Below are 17,886 nucleotides of genomic sequence, written 5' to 3' on the forward strand. Positions count from 1 at the left end.
GGCAGCTGCTGGAACCTTCTGTCCTTTACCCAGAGCCTGGGGTGGCCCCACCTGTGCCTCAGGTCCCACCCCTGTGACCCGGGCAGGCGGGGCTCCCGGGGGCCAGATGGGCTGCGAGGCCCAGGTTGTCGCAGCCCCCTCCATCTGTGTCTCTCGGTCTTATCTCTCTTATCTCTTATCTCTGGGTCTCTGTCTCTGCCCCTCCCCCCCCCGCCCGGGTCCTGTGGCCAGTGAAGGCTGCTGTGTGTGGGGTCACGGGGTCTCCGTCCCCGTGGTGCCAGGACCAGGACACTGCTTCTTTGTCCCCGAGGCACTGACGTCTCTGGGCCACCTGACCCCGGCCGGCCCTGCCGTCCCCGGCTCCTCCTCCGGGGGGCGTCCTTGCCAAGGCTGAGCCGCGCCCTGTCGCCGGCCTCGGTCTCCCCAGATGCCCCCGTCCCAGGAAAGGCCCTCCCCCGCCTCGGTGCCCCGGGACCCCGGGAACATGTCCCTTCAGGGGAGGTCACACGACCCAAATCCACCCTTTCAAGAAGGACGATGTAGCTGGTGTGGAGCTTGCTCTCAGGGGGGCGCAACAGCTCTACCTGGTTCTAGAACATTCCCGTCCCCCAAAGGAGACTGCACACATGAGCCTCACTCCCTGCCCTCAGCCCCCAGCAGCGCACCTGCTCCATGGCCTGGGGACTGCGTGCTCTGGGCACTTCGCAGCGGCAGAGCCACATCCCCAGGAATTTTTATTTATTTTTTTTGTTGTAAGATAGAGTCTTACTGAGTTGCTGAGGCTGGCCTCCAACTTGCCATCCTCCTGCCTCAGCCTCCCGAGCTCCTGGGATGACAGGGGTGCACCATCACGCCGAGCCAAAGATGAAGGACGTACAGTGACCTTTTGGGAGCCGGGACCCAGGGCACCCGGGGCAGGAATCTGGACGTGGGGAGCGGGTGCTCTGCCGGCCGTGGCGCACCGCGAGTGCCTCACAGCAATTTGTTGGATGAAAGAATTCAAGATGTTGGAGGACTCCGGAGGCTGAGGCAGGAGGATGGCAAGTGGGAGGCCAGCCTGGGCAACTTAGAGACCCTGTCTCAAAATAAAAAATAAAAGGGCCGAGAAGGCAGCCCACTGGTGAAGCGCTCCTGGGTTTGAACCCCAATATTAAAAAGACCAAAAACCTGCCCAAGGACCCTGTGGCCCGGCCAGCCCTGGGGTCTGAGGTGGGGGTCAGAGAGGACTTGGGGACGGGGCTCAGAGCTGCAGGTGACTCTCAGGGCCACCACCCAGGTGTCCAGCTGGGCCCGGGGCTAGCAGGGCAGGGCCCCGAGCCTCAGGGCCCAACGTGCCCCAAGGTGGGTTTCTGCCGGGGTGAGGTCACCGCTGTGACTTCCTGGGTTTCTCTTTCCGTGTGACTGGGACTGTGACGCCTTTTTTTTTTTTTTTTTTTCTTTTTTAAGGTTCTGCTTCAGTGAGTTCCGGGAGGGGACAGTGTGGTGGCCTCCTTGGTGCTGAGAAGCTGCTTGGAACCGGAGGCTCCTCGTGGACCCGATGGGGCGGCCGGTGGCTGTGCTGCGTGTCCTCCTCCTCCTGGTGTCCAGCCGGGGTGAGTCACGGCCCCCAGCCGCCACCCGCTGCTCCTGGTTGGGACTGGTGGGTGGAGGCTGCGGCCCCGGGTTCGAGGGTCCTGCCCCGAGTGGGAGGGACCTGGTGATCCTGGCCTCTGGGCTCAGACTCCTCCCGGGCCTTGCTTTTCTCTTTTGTGGACTGGACCCTCCCCACCTCCCAGAGTTCACTGAGGGGACACCCAGGGGAGCGGTGGAGAGCGAGCCCGCGCATGGCAGGCGCGTGGCAGTGTGCACACAGTCATGTACGTATCAGGTGAGGAGGGGTCACTGGGGTGGCTCGGTTTGGACTCTGAGCCCCGCTCTGCTCCTGCTGCTGTGTGACTCTGGGCAGATTCTGTGCCTCTCTGTGCTTTCGTTTCCTCCTCTGTAAACTGGGGATCAGCAGGGTGCAGACTCAGCACTCAAGTTTGAGGTGCTGAATGTGCCCCGCGGGGACTTCAGGAGCCAGACGCGGGAAGAGAACAGGGCAGGGGAGGCCCCAGGCCCGGGATTCCTTGGGAGTCGCTCACTGGTGGTGGCCCTGGATGGTCAGCCCCGGGGAGGGCGGGGGGGGGTGGAGGGTCTGGTCAGGGTGTGTGGTGGGTGCCAGGCTCCCCCGACTCCGCCCACGGCGGCCCCCGCCCCGACTTGTCCGCTTCTACCTCTGGCGGACAGTGGTGCTCCTGAGCAGCGTGGGGGACACTGTGGCTGAAGGAGGTCACCTCCAGGCTCACCACAGCCCTGACTGCTGGTGGGACAGGAGCCCCCCTTGGCCCCCCCCACCCTCCTTCCTCCCGACCAGCTTTGCCTCAGGCGCCCCCAACACGTCCCGCCTGCCAGGTTCTGGGTCTCACTGCTCTTTCCTGCTGGGGGGACCCCCTGGAGGGACCCCAACTGCGTATCTTAGTGTCCACTGTGAAATTTCCACCCAGCCACCAAGGGCTAAGGGGTGGTGGATGATGGAGGAGTGGGCGGAGGGACGAGTGGATGGAGGGGTGAGTGGACAGAATGGCCGGTGCTTGACGGATGAAGGGGGTCCACTAGGACCCCAGACTCAGCATCAACAGACGGTGGTAGATGGATGGGTGGGTTGGCGGGTAGCTAGACAGATACAGGTGGGTGGACGGGGGGTGGATGGACAGTGATGATCACTTGGATGTAGACCCCCAAGCTGAGCCCCTGTCCCCAAACAGTGCAAGGCCAGAGGTGTCACCATCTCTTATTCCTCCAGCTGCCTGCAGAGCCGTCGAGTGCTCAGTTCAGGACCTGCCAGATCCGGACACCGACTCAGGTTCGAGGCCGTGGGTCCTTGAGGACTGCGTGGCGCTGGTCTCCGCCTCTCCCAGCCAGAGCAGCCCCACCTGAGGTCTCGGGGACCCTGACCACCCCCTGCCGGCCCATCCTCACCCTCTCAGCCTGACCTTTCCCCGTCCCCGGCAGGGTGGCAGGACTGGTGTGTGTGTCACCAGGCTGGTCACTGGGTGTTGGGGGTGGTGGTGGTCAGGCGTGCCTGGGTGAAGCTGCAGTGTCCCCAGAGTAGGTGTTGCTGTCCCAGGCTCACTAAGTACCCACAAAGGCTCCGGTGCCCGGTGGGCACGCTGTCCATTCCACTGTTGAAGATTATCTGCTCATCTGGCAGTGGTGGCACACTGTGGAGTCCCAGTTCTTCAGGAGGCTGAGGCAGGAGGATCGTTGGAGTCCAGGAGTTTGAGGCCAGTCTGGGCAACAGAGCAAGACTCCATCTCAAATTTTTTTTTTTTTAACTGAGCATCTACTATGTGCAGACCCAATTCCAGATGTAGGGAATAACTTGTCCTCCCAGGACAGCCTCGTGGAGGACAGAGCACAGGTGAACCAGTGCCTGGACTGCACAGGATGGCACACACTGGAAAAACAGGCGGCTGAGGGAGGAGGAGGCTGCTGTGGGCCAGCTGGAGGTCCAGGAAGTGACATAAATGAGCAATTGGACTGTTGAGATCTGGGGAAGGAGCAGGAAGGAGCAGGGTGTGGCTCCGTGGTAGAGCATCTGCTTGGCATGTGCGAGCGGCTGGGTCTCATCCATCCCCGCTAATGAAAAAAAGATCTGGGGGAAGGGCTTTCCAGGTAGAGGGCACAGCATGTGCAAAGGCCCTGAGGTGGGAGCAAACCTGGCATGTTGGAGGCCCAGAAAGGAGGCTGGTGGGGTGGGACAGGTTGAGGTGGGGAGATGGGAAGGACTCAGGGAGGGTGTCGGGAGCCACAGAAGGTTGAGGCAGAAGTGTCTGCTCCAGGACACTGTGACGGGGTTTCATTGCCTGGGAGCGGGTCCCTGTGGGCAAGCTCCGCCTCCTGCGGTTCTTCCCAGAGCCCGGGGTCTCTTGCAGGCTCTGCCTCGGGGCCCACCGACCTGAGCTGCTACCGGGTGGACAGCGAAAGTGTCTATGAGTGCTCCTGGCGGTACGAGGGTCCCACAGACGGCGTCAGCCACTTCCTGTGGTGCCGGTGAGACTCCACCAAGGTCCCCAAACCCAGACCCATGTTCAGCCCTTGCCCCGCCCCCGTTCCTGCTCTCAGAAGTGAGATGCTGGGAGATTCCGGGGTCCCCCTAAGCCCTCAGTCCTAAGTCGATCCCTAAGTAACCCCCGGGCTGAGGGAAGTGGAATTACAGGGGGACAGGAAGGGTGCTAGGAGCTGGTGCACGGGGCCTGCTGCGGCGGCTGCGATGCCCAGGTCCACTAGGACCCCAGACTCGGCACCGACACTCTCCTCCCTGCAGCCGGCAGGAGGGGTGCTGCTGCTACTTCCCCGCGGGCCGGGACACCAGGCTGCAGTTCTCCGACCAGGACGGGGTGCCTGTGCTCCGGGACGTCACGCTCTGGGTGGAGTCTCGGGCGGGGAACCGGTCGGAGAAGTCGCCCAGCGTTTCCCTGACGCTCTCCACGTGGGGTCAGCACTCTGCTCTCTTCCCATACCCTCTCCACCCTCACAAGCCCCCGGCCTCCATGCCCAGACCTGGAGGGGGATCCCAGGGTCACACGATAGATAGTGCCAGCAGTGACATCCAACTCTGGAGCGTGACATGGCCGTCTTCATGGTGCCTTCGCTAAAGTCCCCTCTTGCTGGGCACTTAGGTTGCTTCTCGCTGGCCCCTGTCTCCAAAGGGCACCTGAGGCTGTGTGCCCAGGGGACATGGCCTGTGGGCCCCACGGAGGAGGGGGCGTGGGCAACCCTGGTTCTCACCGGGGGACCCAGTTGGTGACCCGGGTCGGGCCAGCCACGGGCAGAGGCGGGACTCACGGAGTCACACACTTGGGGCCATCTCCTCCCGACCTCCACTTCTGCTTCCAGTCCGATACCACCCTCCCCCGGGCGACATCAGGGTGTCCAGCGCCTCTGGGCAGCCGCGGTGGGAGTGGGCCACCCGGCAGGAGAAGGCCGAGGCCCAGCCGGACAGGGCGGAGGTGCAGCTCCGGCACCGCGCACCCAGCGGCTCGTGGAAATGGGTGAGTTTCCTCCACGGGTCAAGAGTGGACCCAGCCTCTCTCGGGGACCCTCAAGTTCCCGTGGGTCTCACCATCTCCACAGCCGCCCCCCTCCCTGGCCTCCACCCTGCCCAGGTCAGCCCCCAAGGTCTTTCCAACACTCCCCCCGCGGGCTGCAACCTCCCGGGCTCACACGCCCGCCATGGCTCCCTATTACCCTCAGGAGTGCCGCCCGCTCTCCACGCCCCCCTCTGGCCAGGCTCAGGGTTCCTCAGGCCCAGGATCCGCGCTCCCCCCCTGCCGCTCCTGGGCCTTGTCATTGTCACCTGAGCCCAGGCAGCCTCCAGCTTTCTGAGCATCCGGCCAGGCATGGCTCCACCCACCGGCCGCTGTCACCCAGGCAGGGCACAGCTGAGCGTGCGGGAGCCCCAGCCCCAGCCGGGCATGGTGGCCCACACCTGCATCCCAGCAGCTGGGGAGGCTGAGGCAGGAGGATCACGAGTTCAAAGCCAGCCTCAGCAGCTCCGTGAGACCCTGTCTCTAGATGAGATACAAAACAGGCCTGGGATGCGGCTCCAGGGTCGAGGGCCCCCGGGTTCAATCCCTGGGACCCCCCTCGATTCCTTTTTAAATAGCTAAAGTTTTCAGCACCGAAGTGTAAAAAGACTGTCACGTGGCCTCTCTCTAGGGCGACTGTGGATCTCAGGATGCTTCCGGCCTAGGTGAGAATGACAGTAATAACCGCAGCAGCAAAGGCAGCCGCTGCAAGGAGACATTAATTGAGCACCTACTGTAGGCCTCGCCTTCTGCAAAGGCCTTCGTTGGGTTTTGTGCCGTCGCCCCCTCCCTTAATTGACGTTGGATTATTTCCATTTTGCAAGTAAAAAACAAAGTGAGGATTGGGGGGGCGCTGAGGAGCCCTTGGCCAAGGTCCCATCCCCAGGGGAGGTGGGGCCAGCTCCCACCTAGGGCAGGGGCTACGTGGACATACCCAGGAACCCAAGGGGACGGGGCCTGGCTCGCTCCTGCCGTCCCCAGAGTCCAGTGCCCGGCTGTGTACACAGCTGGAGCTCCTAAGTGCACGAGAGCTAAGCGACTAGTGCCAAGCCCTGGGTGACCCTGTGGGACTGACCTCTGGCCTGTGTGGCGCCCCTCCCCCAGAGTCCTGCCTGTGTCCCCTGGAGACGGACGAAGCCCGGGAATGCCAGTTTCGGCGGCGGCGGCGGTTGGCATCAGGTGCCCCGGGAGGTCCCTGGAGTAGCTGGGGCAGCTCTGTGTGTGTCCCCCCTGGTGAGAACGCCCAGGGCCACGGTGTAGGGGCATTAGAAATGAGGCAGCAGGGCCAGGGCGGTCACACGCCTGTGATCCCAGAGGTTTGGGAGGCTGAGGCAGGAGGATTGTGAGTTTGAGGCCAGTCTCAGCCGCTTGGTGAGATCCTGCGTGAAATACAAAACAAGACACTACACGCCCCGTGTCCCCGTGTCCATCTCTATCCTAAAAGACAAAAGAAAGAAGAAACGGGGCGGCGGGTATTAGACATGAGACAGTGGGTGGTGGACATAAGGCAATGTGTATTAGAAATCAGGCAGCGAGGGCTGGGGTCAGTGGTGGGGCGTGTGCTCAGCATGTGCTCCCCCCTCCGCAGCCACCCTCCCGCGGCCTGAGCTGAGGCTCTCCGTGGGACCCCTGGGCCCCGACGGGAGGAGGCTGCTCACGGTGCTCGGGCAGGTAACGGGACCTCCCTCCGAGGAGCTGTGGGTGGCCGGGGCAGTGGCGGGGACAAGAGGCTGGAGGGGGTGGGCGGGGAGCCTGGGGTTCCAGTGGGAGCCACGGAGCACGTGGGCCGGGAGGACGGCGGTGGGTGGGCCTGGATCTCCACGGCCGCTCTGGTCCGCCCAGAGCAGACAGAAACCAGATGGCGGGAGGGGACAGACTTCAGCAGGTCTCTCACGGGCTCAGTTTCTTCCAATTCAAATTCCTTTTCCTAGGAACAATCTCTGGGCCTGAGCTAACCGACTCCAAAGATTTGATTCTTTTTTTTCCTGAAATCACAGTGGGTTTTGACAATCCCCCTGCTCCCCAGATCAGCATGCCCCGGCTCTGATCTCTGATTGCCCATTTCCCAACAGCTCTGCCAGCATTGTGTTTGACTATTTTTTTTTTTTTAAGAAATTTCGGTGCATGTGATTGGCTGCGGTCCTGTCCTCCTGGGCTGTCGTGCTGTCTGCCCCGAGGACAGTGTTCAGGTCCCCACAAGCCATCTCTCGTACCCATGACAGCTACCCCAGGTCAAGCTTCCGGAAGGCTGCCTCGAAGCACCTACAGCCAGGGTGAACCTCTCTGTCCAGCTGCACATGCTGTCCTGCTCCTGCAAGGCCAAGGCCGAGAGGACCCGGCCCCTGCGGAGAAAGCTCAGCCTCTCGGGGGCTGCCTACGACGTGGCTGTCTTCTCCCAGAGTCACTTTGGCCGGAGCTCCAACAAGACCTGGCGCATTCCCGCCAACACCAGCACAGGTGCCTCTCCGTGGGGCGGGGTGGGGCGGCCGCCAGAGGACCCGGAGCTGAGCAGCTCTTCTGAGCCCCACTCCACCAGCAGGAGGCCAGGAGGCCAGGGAGGCCAGGAGGCCGGGAGGCCAGGGAGGCCAGGAGGCCAGGGAGCGTAACAGGCGCCAAAACCCATGATCAAGCTGGGCCTGGCGGTGCCGCCGGTCATCCCAGTGTCTCGGGAGGCTGAGGCAGGAGGATCACAAGTTCGAGGCCAGCCTCAGCAACTTAGCGAGACCCTGTTTCAAAACACAAAAGGACCGTAGGTCAGTGGTGGGGTGCTCGCCCAGTGCGTGTGAGGCCCTGGGTTCGATCCCCAGCACTGAAAAAAAATGTCATCCCCACATCCTTCATCCGGGTGACTCCTTAAATTCCGTGCCCGAGTGCCATGCCACCCTGGGAAGGTGCAGGTGAGGCCACGAGGCTCATTTTACAGATACGACAACCGAGGCTCAGAGAGGTCCTGTCACTCCCTAGGGCGGCACAGGAGCGTGTGGTCAGCTCTGACCTGATCTGGGTCGCAGCCCTGCTGGTAGACTCGGGTTGATCCACACCGTCTGGGCCTCAGTTTTGGCATCCGTCAAATAGGGCCATCATCGTCCCGTCTCCCAGGGAGCTGGCGCACACAGTTGGTGTTCGATAAACGCTGCTTGTCTTCCGCAAATTAGAAGCAGAGGCCCTTGTTTTAGGAAGTGGGAGAGATGGAGCCAGGGGTCGGGGGTGCGTCCTGCTGCCTCTGAACTTGGCCTCTGTCCCCAGCGGGTCCAGCCAGGCTGGGCGTCTGCTGCAGGGGAGGGAGACAGGGCGGCAGGGGGGCCCCGTCCGGGCGAGGGAAGCCCTTCAAACGCTCCCCTCTGCCCACGTCCAGCCCCCAGCTGCCCACTGAGGGGACAGGGCTAGGCGCAGATGTCCCTGGGCAGGAAGGTGGCCTGGGGACTGCACAGGCCCGGCAAAGGCGGCTGCCCTGGGTGACCCTGCCATCCCCTTCCAGACCCAGGGCTCCTGAACATCAGCGTCGACGCCGAGGGGACCACCCTGAGCTGGCCCGCGGGGGACCCGGGCACCACCTACTGCATCGAGTGGCAGCGGCTGGACGGAGGGGGCGGCCCTGCCCTCTGCAGCCTGCACACCCCCCGGGACCCGGCCCCCGCTGGACGAGGTACGTGAATGGCCGCGTCCCTGCCAGGCCTCTGGGACGCCTCCTGAGACTGGACACAGGGGCGTCCAGGGCCCAGAGAGGCACCGCTGTGGACTCAGGTCACACAGCTTGGGCCGGAACATGGCCTGAGCCCTCCTCCTCTGCTGGCCCCGGCGCCCGGGCAGGCTGCACCCGGCAGGGAGCCTCTCTCACATCCTGGGCCTGTTCAATATTTGCCGTCACCAGGGAAGGTGGCATTTAGCAGGTGCTGGTGACAGACTAATGAGGCCTCGGGGAGGGGAGGGCGCTCTGTGGCCCGGGCGCCTCTTGCTCGCCCGCTTCCTGCCTGGGTCTTGCTGGAGCGCGAGGAAGCCACAGCCTCCGCCTGGCCTTCTTTTCTGAGATCCTGGGGAGGAACCCAGGGTCTTGAGTCTGCCAGGCACTCGCCGGACCATGACCCACACCCCCGGCTCCCCCTCTTTTGGTGCCAGGGATTAACCCCAGGAGCACTTAACCCCTGAGCCCCAGCCCCAGCCCTTTCTAGTTTGAATTTGGAGACAGCGTCTCACTGAGTTGCTTAGAGCCTCGCTAAGTTGCTGAGGCTGGCCTCCCAAGTGCGATCCTCCTGCCTCAGCCTCCCAGTAGCTGGGATGCCAGGCGTGCCGCCGACTGGTTGTGGAGGTGTCCCCAGCCTGACAGTGGGACAAAACCACCCCACAGTGCGGGAGGGGCCAGGTGGGAGTGGATGGGGCAAGTTGGGGAGGGATCTGGGAGGAGGGGACGTTGGCACGGGGGGCTCTGAGGCACGAGTGGGCAGAGGTAGTGACGCGGTGACCCCGGGGGCCCTCCCTCCTCCCAGTGGCTCACACCTGGGGCCGAGGATCCGGGGCGCTGCTGCCGGAGGGTTGCTACCACCTGGGCATCTTCGCCTCTGCGCACCCGAAGAACCCCACGTCCTGGTCCACGGTCCTGTCCACCCACTACTTCGGGGGCAGCGGTGAGTGACCCACCTGCAGGCTCATCTCCCGGGGCTCTGCAGCGGCTTCGGGCTTCAGGGGGCAGGTGAACCTGTCCCACCGCACGTCAGGCAGAAGCCCGGCGGGTGCCAGCCGCTCACAGGTGACCAAGGCCAAGCACACCGAGGGCCGAGGTGCGGGAGCCTCAGCGGCCAGTGTCCCCCATGTGCCAGGCTGGGCTTCCGGTGCTCGGCCCCGGCACTGACGGTGATGATGCGCTGGTCGCAGCCTCGGTGGCCGGGATCCCGCAGCGCGTGTCGGTGAGGAACCGCAGCAGGGACTCCGTGTCCATAGACTGGTCACCCTCGCTGCTGAGCACCTGCCCCGGCGTCCTGGAGGGGTACGTCGTGCGCTGCCAAGAGGAGGGCAGCCAGGGGTCAGGTACGCGGGCTCCTTCTTGCTGTGTGACCCTGGGAACAACGCTGTCCCTCTCTGGGTCTTGGTTTTCACACCTTTAAAACGAGAGAATTGAGCCGGGTGCAGTGGTGCGTGCCTCTAACCCCTGGGGCTCGGGAGGCTGAGGCAGGAGGATCAGGAGTTCAAAGCCAGCCTCGGCAAAAAGTGAGGCACCAAGCAACTCAGTGAGACCCTGTCCCTAAATAGAATACAAAATAGGGCTGGGGATGTGGTGGCTCAGTGGTCAAGTGCCCCTGAGTTCAATCCCATGTACAGAGAGAGAGAGAGAGAGAGAGAAAATTGTAGTCTATGGATTTTTTAAAATTTGCTTGGTCTTGGTTTTTTGCTCTCCTGGGGATCAGCTGGGGGTGCTCTACCACTGCGCTATGTTCCCAGTCTTTTTATTTTATTTATGAGACAGAGTCTTGCTAAATTGCCAAGGCTGGCCTCAAACTTGCCATCCTCCTGTCTCAGCCTCCTGCGTCATTAGGATGACAGGTGTGCGCCACGGCCCCTTACATCGGTTTCCTTCTTAGTGACATCCAGGGATTATATTCTCATTTTAAATTTTATTCAGTGTTTTATTTGATTCATTCATTTCCACAAACATTTATTTATTGTTCTGGAGATGCTGGGGATGCTGGGGGGCAGGCAAAGCAGACAGAGCTAACCCTCACCCTCACCCCCACCCTCAAGACAGGAAGGAGGCGGGGAGGAGCCCTGTGGGTATCTGGGGAAAGGGTCAGTCAGACCACATGGGAACAAGCAGTGCAAAGGCCCTGGGGTAGAGGGGCCTGGCCCCTTGGGGAGCAGAGAGGAGGTCAGAATGGCCGGAGCAGAGAGACCAAGGGGAGGGGCAGGGGAGGAGGTTGGAATTTGACAGGAAGAACATGGCTTGCTGTGCGTTTTGATGGGAAATGTTCCTGCAAGTCATGGTGAGATGCACAGGGGACTGAGTGAGGGGCGCCATCTCAACACATGGCCGGGAGCCCCTTCCTCAAAAGCCCGACCAGGGCTCAGTCCCCATCCAGGTGTCCTGGCAGCCTGAACCCGGCCTCCGGGGAGCAAGGGGGTTCCGGGACCCACGGCTGCCTCCCCCACCCCCTGCAGAGAGGCTCGTGAAGACCACGCAGACCCAGGTCACCCTCGGGGGCCTCCGCGCGGGCAGGGCCTACACGGTGCAGGTGCGGGCGGACACGGTGTGGCTGCGGGGCGCCTGGAGCCAGCCGCAGAGCTTCGGCCTCGGTAAGCAGCCGCCTGCCCAGAGCGGGCCAGGCCCGCGGCCTCCCCAGCCCGGCCCACTGCGGGCACCTGCCGCCACCGAACTCCTACTCACCCCTCAGAGCCCGGCCCCAAACCTCCCTCCTCCAGGAAGCCTTCCCACACTGCCAGCCTCCCTCTGTCCTGGGTTGGCACCTGGGTTTGGGATTTCAGTGCCGTGCACTTATTTTGTGCCAGGTGTTTATTCCTACTTCTGGGCAGGTGGGGTACGGGTCCCTCGCGTCACCTTAGGGAAACTGTAACCTGTCCGGGGCTGGCAGCCAGGGAGGGCCGGCGGCAGGTAGATGAAGGGTCCTCCCTCATCCCTCCCAACCCGAGCTCTCCCACCCCCAGAAGCCCAGGTTTCCAACCTGCCCATCCCCTTCGTGTCTCTGGGGAGCTTCGTGAGCGTCCTCCTCCTGGGTGTCCTTGGGTACCTCGGCCTCAACAGGTAACTCATGTCTTCTCCCCGGGGACCACCTGTAAGAGTCACAGCGATAACAATAGCCTCCCAACTCGAGGAGCGGAGGCAGGGTGCCCACTTTACAGATGAGGAGACTGAGGTCCAGAGGGCCAGGGATTGGCCCAGCAGGGGGCAGAGGTGGGATTTGAACCTGAATCTATAGGACCCCCCCATCCCGTCCTCACACCTTTTATAACCTCATGTTGGTGAAAAAATTGAGCCAAATATGACTTAATTTGACTTAAGGGCCGCCCGGTACCTGTGTCCACCCCTGCCCACACCCTGCGTCAGCACCGCTGTGGAGTTCCCCAGCAGCCAAGGGAAGCAGGTAAATGTTCCATTTCAAATTCCAGCTCGTGGCCATGGGTCACATACTCTGGGCAAAGCTCGGCTGAGCAATGGCCACCATGTATTGGCTCATTTGATTCTTCCCCAGCCTGTTGAGATAGATGCTTCAAAATCCCTGCCCCAAACCCTCTGCCATCTACATATGGGCGAGTAACAATCCAGAGAGATCATTTCCTAGCAGAGAAACAGAACTGAAGGGGGGGGGGGGTGGGCATGCCAAGGTGGTGGGCTTCAGACACAGCTGGATCCAGGGCTGTGGGGTCTCTCTCTCTCTCTATGTGGCCATGGTCCCCGTAGGCTCCTCTCGCAGGCAGCCTCAGTCTTCCCCAGGGAGAAGAGGCCCTGTGGTGCCCTTTAACTGCGGCCAAAGTCTCAGGGTCATCACCGATTGGTCCAGCGTAGGTCACGTGCTTACCGCTCGGCCTATGGCTGGAACCACGGGGCTAGGATGCTATGATTGGCTGAGCCAGGGTCACATGCTCCTTGCTAGACCAGGGCGGGGCCACCTGCCAGGAGAGGAGGAGGGAGGCTTTTCCCAGAAAGACGTGGGGGTGCGGGAGCGGGGCCAGCAGGGCCGCCCAGGCAGGGCGCACCTTTAAATGGGTCTCAGGGTTTTAAAGAATTTGCCCCCAGAGCTGGGCCCCGCCCATGGGGGGGTGGGAACGGCCCCGCCCAGCGCCTTGGCCCCGCCCTCTTTTCTAGCTGTGGCAATGGCCCATCCCGGGGGACTTCCCTGAAGAGGTGTCTCCTCAAGAGACCCTGGTGGTGGAGGTGACCTGGAACAAAGGCGAGGGGACTGAACCTCTGGAGGCGAAGACGGAGCTGCTGAGGGGTGTCCCAGAGCCAGGCCTGGACACAGAGCTGTCCCCGGAGGACAAGGGACAGGTGCAAGGACACTGGGAAGCCAAGGTCCTAGGGCCCGGCAGGCGGGACTGTCCAGATAGCAGCCCTGCCCAGGCGTCTAGACTCCCCTTGCTCCTGGAGGACCTGAGGCAGGGGCCCCCCAAGTTTGACGACCCTTGGTGGACGTGGAAACGCGAGGAAGAAATGGGAACACGCACCTCGTCTTCCAGAGAGGGAGACTGACCTGGCCGTCACCGAGGCCGGCATCCAGGGCTTATTGCATAACCAGCCTGTCCCTTCCAGACGGCGGAAGAGCCCGTGATTCCCACAGCTGCCCTCGAGATACCATGCCCATGTCAGGGGTGTGACCACCGAGGCTCAGAGTGGGTGAGTGCCTTGCCTGAGGCCACACAGCATGGGCCAGGACTCAAACTCAGGACTCTGTGACCCGGAAACTGCTCCCCATCGCCCCGCCTCCTGCGCCCTGCCCTCCTCTCTAACCTGGGGCCACACCTGTTGCCACACATCCTGTGACGGGAACCCTGGAAGCCACCAGGAAACGAGCTGCAGCCCAGCCAGGCCTGACAGCCACGGGCCAGGGACGGGCCTGCCCTTGGCCTGCTCTGCTGTGGGGAGGCCGGCGAGGGCTGCTGGGTGGATCCCAGGATGTCCTCTTCCCACGGCACTGGGCGGGGACTGGAGGGACTGTCCACGGATCCCAAGAAGGGACCCGGGAGCTGCTCAGCGCTGGGGAAACCGGGTCCCCTCCCGGCCTCGTCTTCTCTGTCACACGGGGTAGCACGAGGGCGACCTCGCGGGGCTTTTGGAGGGGCGCAGGCTTCATAAATGAGCCTCCTCTGTCCCCGACCTGTCCCCGGGGCCAGTTTCAATGTCCGGCTCCAAATCTCCAAATGGAAGCTGAGAATTCCTTCCTCCTCCTCCCTCGTGGACGCCCCTCTCCCTCTGGGGGCCCCGGGATCACCTATTTGGGGGCGGCCCAGCCGGACGTGCGTCGGGACTGGGCAGGGGGAGGGACGGTGGGAGGGAGTTGGCGGGTCCCCCGTGAGTGGCCTTGGTTGCCCCCAGGGGCCATCCTCCTCCCTCCTCACGCCCAGCGCCCGAGCAAACCCCTGGACCCCAGCGTCACCCTAAACCCACCCACTTCCTGCCCACACTGCCCCGCGGCCACCGCCCCTGCCCCCTGATCGCGGCGGCCAGGGCGGGGTCCCCGGACCCCCCCCCCCCAGCTCCCGAGGAGGAACGTGCTGCGTCGACCCCGCCGCTGGCCACCAGGGGGCAGAGACGGCGCGCGTCTCCCCGCCCCGCCCCTCCCCCTCCCAGGGCGTTAACCGACTTTTCCGGTTTCCGACGGGGGAGGAGCAAAGCCGAGGGCCACCGAGGGACCGGCCCTGGCGGGGGGACGGGGCGGGGAGGCCGGAGGCCCAGGCCCCGCCCCATCTGGAGGCGTCACTTCCCCCTGGGAACGCGGATCCCTGGCCTGGGTCCACCTAGTGGCACAGGATCCCATTTGGTGGCCTCTAGAGTTGTCCACAAGCCCACTCCTAGGCACAGCCCCTTGGGTCCAAGGGACAGGCAACTTGTCCTGGCTAGCACTCTTGTTGGTGTGACAGGGAAAGAGGACACCTGCTCCCAGTGGGAGAGGCTGGGCTGGGCGGAGGAGGGCCAGGAGCTGGCTTGGGAGCCTCTTTTCCTCGACTGGGGGAGGCCGCCTGGGGGAGAAGTCTGCAGGGAGGACAAAAGTGCAGAGATGGAGAGGCAGTCACCTGGATTCAGCCATGCCTGAAACCCAACCTTTCAATCAGGTCCCCGCCCCCTTTTAAATGCAAGCCACTGATTCTGCTGCCAAGAAATGACCAAGAGCTTCTCCCTGGGCCTCTGCCTGCCTGTCTATGAAATAGGAAGAGGTTCGCGATACTGGCCGAAGTCCTGACCTCGGTGGGCTGAGTCACTCCCTAGAAGAATGTTGGCCCAGGATTTATTTATTTTCGTGGCATTCGAGATGGAACCCAGGGCCTCAGACAGGCCCAGCCAGCACTCTACCACCGAACCACACCTCCACCAGGATTTATCAAGCACCGCTGGGCCACCATCATTCTGGGGTCCTCTGGGGGTGGCTCCTCAGCTCCTTGCAGTAGCTGTGTCGCCTTTCAGAATGCAGCTCAGCTATTGATTCACTCAAGACGCCAGTGGGCAGGGGCAGGGCTCGGGGACTTGTCATGGGGACTCGTGATGGGGAACAGACAAATGCTAGTTAGAGGGAAAAATGGGAATGTGAAGAACGGGAGGAGGGAGTTTCCCTGGAGGAGGCCATGCAGGGCCGCAGCAGTGAGGAGGGGCTGGAGCAGCTATGCAAAGGCCCTGAGGCAGCGCTGGCCTCCTGCCTGTCAGGGATGGGGAGGGAGAGGGTCCTTTGCACCCAGGGCCCAACAGGCCAGAGCTTTATTCCGAGCGTGGGGTGGTCGGAACGAAGACTTGGGGTGTGACTTGTGAGTGCTTCCAGAAGCTCCTGGTTCACCCCGGCGGGCCTCAGTGCTCTGGTCTGCACAATGGACCCCCGGAGGTGGCCAGCAGAGTGCCCACCCTCCGCTCCCCTGTCCACCTCTCTTTCTCGGCCCCTCTCTCCCTTCCCCACAGCTCGGGAGGCTGGGGAGTGTCCCACCGTGTGGCCTGTCCCCGTGCGCTTCTCCACTCATCCTCCGATGTTGGGGTCCTTGCCACTCTGGGGCCGCTGTGAGCATGCGCGGGGCCGCCTGCCCTCGGGCCTCCTCTGCGCAGGTGCACGGTGGCAAGACCCTCTGCGCCCCCCTCGCTGAGGACCTGCCGGGCTCCCGCGCATCCCCACCAGCCTTCTGCTCCCTGTGTCCGCATCAACTATTTTTTTTTTTTTTTTAATCCCGGCCGTCCTGGTGGGTGTGATGGTTCTGTGTGACGTCTGGCTTTTAGGGCTGGTGACTCAGCCCAGGGCCTCCTCCGCCCTCTGCAACCGCGGAGCCACATCCCCACATCCCCAGCCTCTTTTTCTAAATTTAAATTTTATTTTTATTTTGAGATAGGGTCTCGCTGAGTTGTTGAGGCTGGCCTCGAACTTGCCATCCTCCTGCCTTGGCCTTCTGAGCCACTGGAATTGCAGGCTGCACCACCACGCCCTGCTCACCTGGTCTTTCTGATGTTTCCCCAATGGATCATTCTTGTTCCCTGTCCTTAGCTGTTTGTGGCTCTTCTTGAGGGAACTGTCCATTCAAATTTTTTGTCCATTCACCACTGGGCTCTTCCTGTTTTTATTATTGAGTTGTGAGAGCTCTTTATATATTCTGGCTGTGTGACCCGTGTCCGGGGTAGGAATGGCAAACCTTTACTCCTTTCTGGGGGTTGTCTTTTGACTCACTATAAATGTCCTTTGAGGAAGAAGAGCCTTGGATCCCTGGAGTCCACTCCATCTGTTTTCCCTGGTGGCGGTGGGTGTCCTCCATGTCATGCAAAGAATCTTTCTGTCTTTGAGGCTCCTTTCAGGCACCTCCCACCCCGCGCCCCCAGGTCCTCCCCTCTGGCGGGCTCAGACCCCCACCCCCAGCTGAGGCGCTTGCACCCATCTCCTGGCCTCCGAGGAGGCCTCAGGGGCCAGCCTCACCTGCCTGGGCAGCCACTGAGCTGCCGCCGTCAGGTGCTCACTAACAGAGCGGGGACTGTCCAGGGGTGTGGGAAGCCTGGAGCTGTCCCCAGCGCCGCGACGCCCACACCGCGCAGGGCCCCGCTCTGCAGGTAGGAAACCGAGACCCGGGCAGGGAGGAGAGGAGGCCTTCCCGCCAGGGCCACCCACAGGTCATGCCCCGGGCCTTCCCGCCACCAGGCTCCCAGCCCTCCTGGCTGCTGTCCCGACCTGGGCTGACCCACGGCTCCTCCAGGGGTCCTTGCTGCCCAAACCAAAACCATCAACCATCCCGAGGAGGGAGGAAAAACGTCCCGGGCGCCCTGCCCCTCCCCCACCACTGGGTGCTTTTCAATGGGACCGAGGGGAGGTGTCCCCGACCAGGAGAGTGTCCCCCGCCTCTGGCTTGCTGTGCAGCCTGGGCCGCTGCGGCCTCAGTTTCCCCGTGGGTGAAATGGGGGACTAACCCTCTGGGGGCTGTGAGGAGAGAGGAGCCAGGCCGGGGAGCGCCACCCTGGAAGCCACCACCATCCTTAAGAATAGAGCACAGGCGGGGCCCACCTTCAGGAGGGGCCTGTTTGCTGGGGCTGATCTCCGCTCCCTACCTCCCTGCTTCTCTGCCTCCTGCTTCCTCTGTCCCTCCTGTCTCTGTCTCTGCCTGTCCCCCACCTGTCTCCCTGTCCCTCTCCACTCTCTCAGGACCCCCCAGCACAGTCCGACTAGGCCCGGCCAGCGACGACCTCAGGACCCTTTCACTTGCTGCTCCGGAGCCCCCAACTGCCAGGCGTCCCTCGCCAACCCTCAGAGCTCAGAAGCGCCACCCGCAGGGAAGTGGCCTCCCCCCCCTTTTCAGGGGAGAAACCCGGGCTCCGGCCCCAGGCCCGGGGTAACCCGGAACCTCAATCCCGCTGCCCGGCTCTGTGGCCATCGGCTGCCCCGCATGCGGTCCCCGGGGCCTGTCCCTAGATGGTCGGCGGGTGGCTCTACCCAGACGGGCAGGCAGGGCGGCACCTGCCCTCCAGGAGCCACTTCCTGGACGCAGGCTGGCAGGTGGCCCAGTGGCCTCGGTGCTGTCTGGTGCCCGCCAGGAGTGGGGAGCAGAGGGGGCATCTGAGGTGGCCCTTCAGGCTCAGAGTCACCCAGATTCCATGCCAGAC

General features: G+C 63.0%; 1 protein-coding gene and 1 long non-coding RNA gene across 5 annotated transcripts; one reads left to right on the top strand and one right to left on the bottom strand.

The window, feature by feature from the left end:
* The first annotated feature begins 1,468 nt into the window (after window positions 1–1,468).
* On the top strand, window positions 1,469–14,947 carry Il12rb1 (interleukin 12 receptor subunit beta 1). Of its 3 annotated transcripts, none has more exons than XM_027932595.2 (17): window positions 1,469–1,592; window positions 1,776–1,856; window positions 2,825–2,884; window positions 3,957–4,074; window positions 4,349–4,518; window positions 4,921–5,075; window positions 5,743–5,776; window positions 6,216–6,344; window positions 6,700–6,782; window positions 7,334–7,568; window positions 8,590–8,757; window positions 9,596–9,733; window positions 9,981–10,133; window positions 11,259–11,393; window positions 11,763–11,859; window positions 12,118–12,199; window positions 12,922–14,947. In XM_027932595.2, exons 1-17 carry the CDS (start codon window positions 1,538–1,540, stop codon window positions 13,303–13,305), a joined length of 2,277 nt encoding a protein of 758 aa, XP_027788396.2. In that variant the 5' UTR covers window positions 1,469–1,537; the 3' UTR covers window positions 13,306–14,947. The 3 variants fall into 3 exon arrangements, with proteins under 3 accessions (XP_027788396.2, XP_027788398.2, XP_027788397.2); XM_027932596.2 differs by having other exon boundaries at window positions 1,574–1,592; window positions 1,776–1,867; XM_027932597.2 differs by lacking the exon at window positions 11,763–11,859 and having other exon boundaries at window positions 12,922–13,088.
* Window positions 6,606–13,363, bottom strand: LOC139701657 (uncharacterized). Of its 2 annotated transcripts, none has more exons than XR_011704216.1 (3): window positions 13,281–13,363; window positions 11,780–11,888; window positions 6,606–10,104 (listed from the first exon to the last, which is right to left on the bottom strand). It is a non-coding gene; the product is annotated as an uncharacterized lncRNA (long non-coding RNA). The 2 variants fall into 2 exon arrangements; XR_011704218.1 differs by having other exon boundaries at window positions 6,606–10,204.
* Window positions 14,948–17,886: the final 2,939 nt, after the last annotated feature.

This window comes from Marmota flaviventris, chromosome 1 (genome assembly GCF_047511675.1).
Source record: "Marmota flaviventris isolate mMarFla1 chromosome 1, mMarFla1.hap1, whole genome shotgun sequence".
Taxonomy (NCBI): domain Eukaryota; kingdom Metazoa; phylum Chordata; class Mammalia; order Rodentia; family Sciuridae; genus Marmota; species Marmota flaviventris.

Bases quoted from the DNA above. Each gene is read 5' to 3' on its own strand.
- Il12rb1 (XM_027932595.2), top strand. From the start codon at position 1,538: ATGGGGCGGCCGGTGGCTGTGCTGCGTGTCCTCCTCCTCCTGGTGTCC. The intron at 1,593-1,775 runs GTGAGTCACGGC...CCCACCTCCCAG, and splicing joins CCTCCTGGTGTCCAGCCGGG to AGTTCACTGAGGGGACACCC. The intron at 6,345-6,699 runs GTGAGAACGCCC...CCCCCTCCGCAG, and splicing joins CTCTGTGTGTGTCCCCCCTG to CCACCCTCCCGCGGCCTGAG.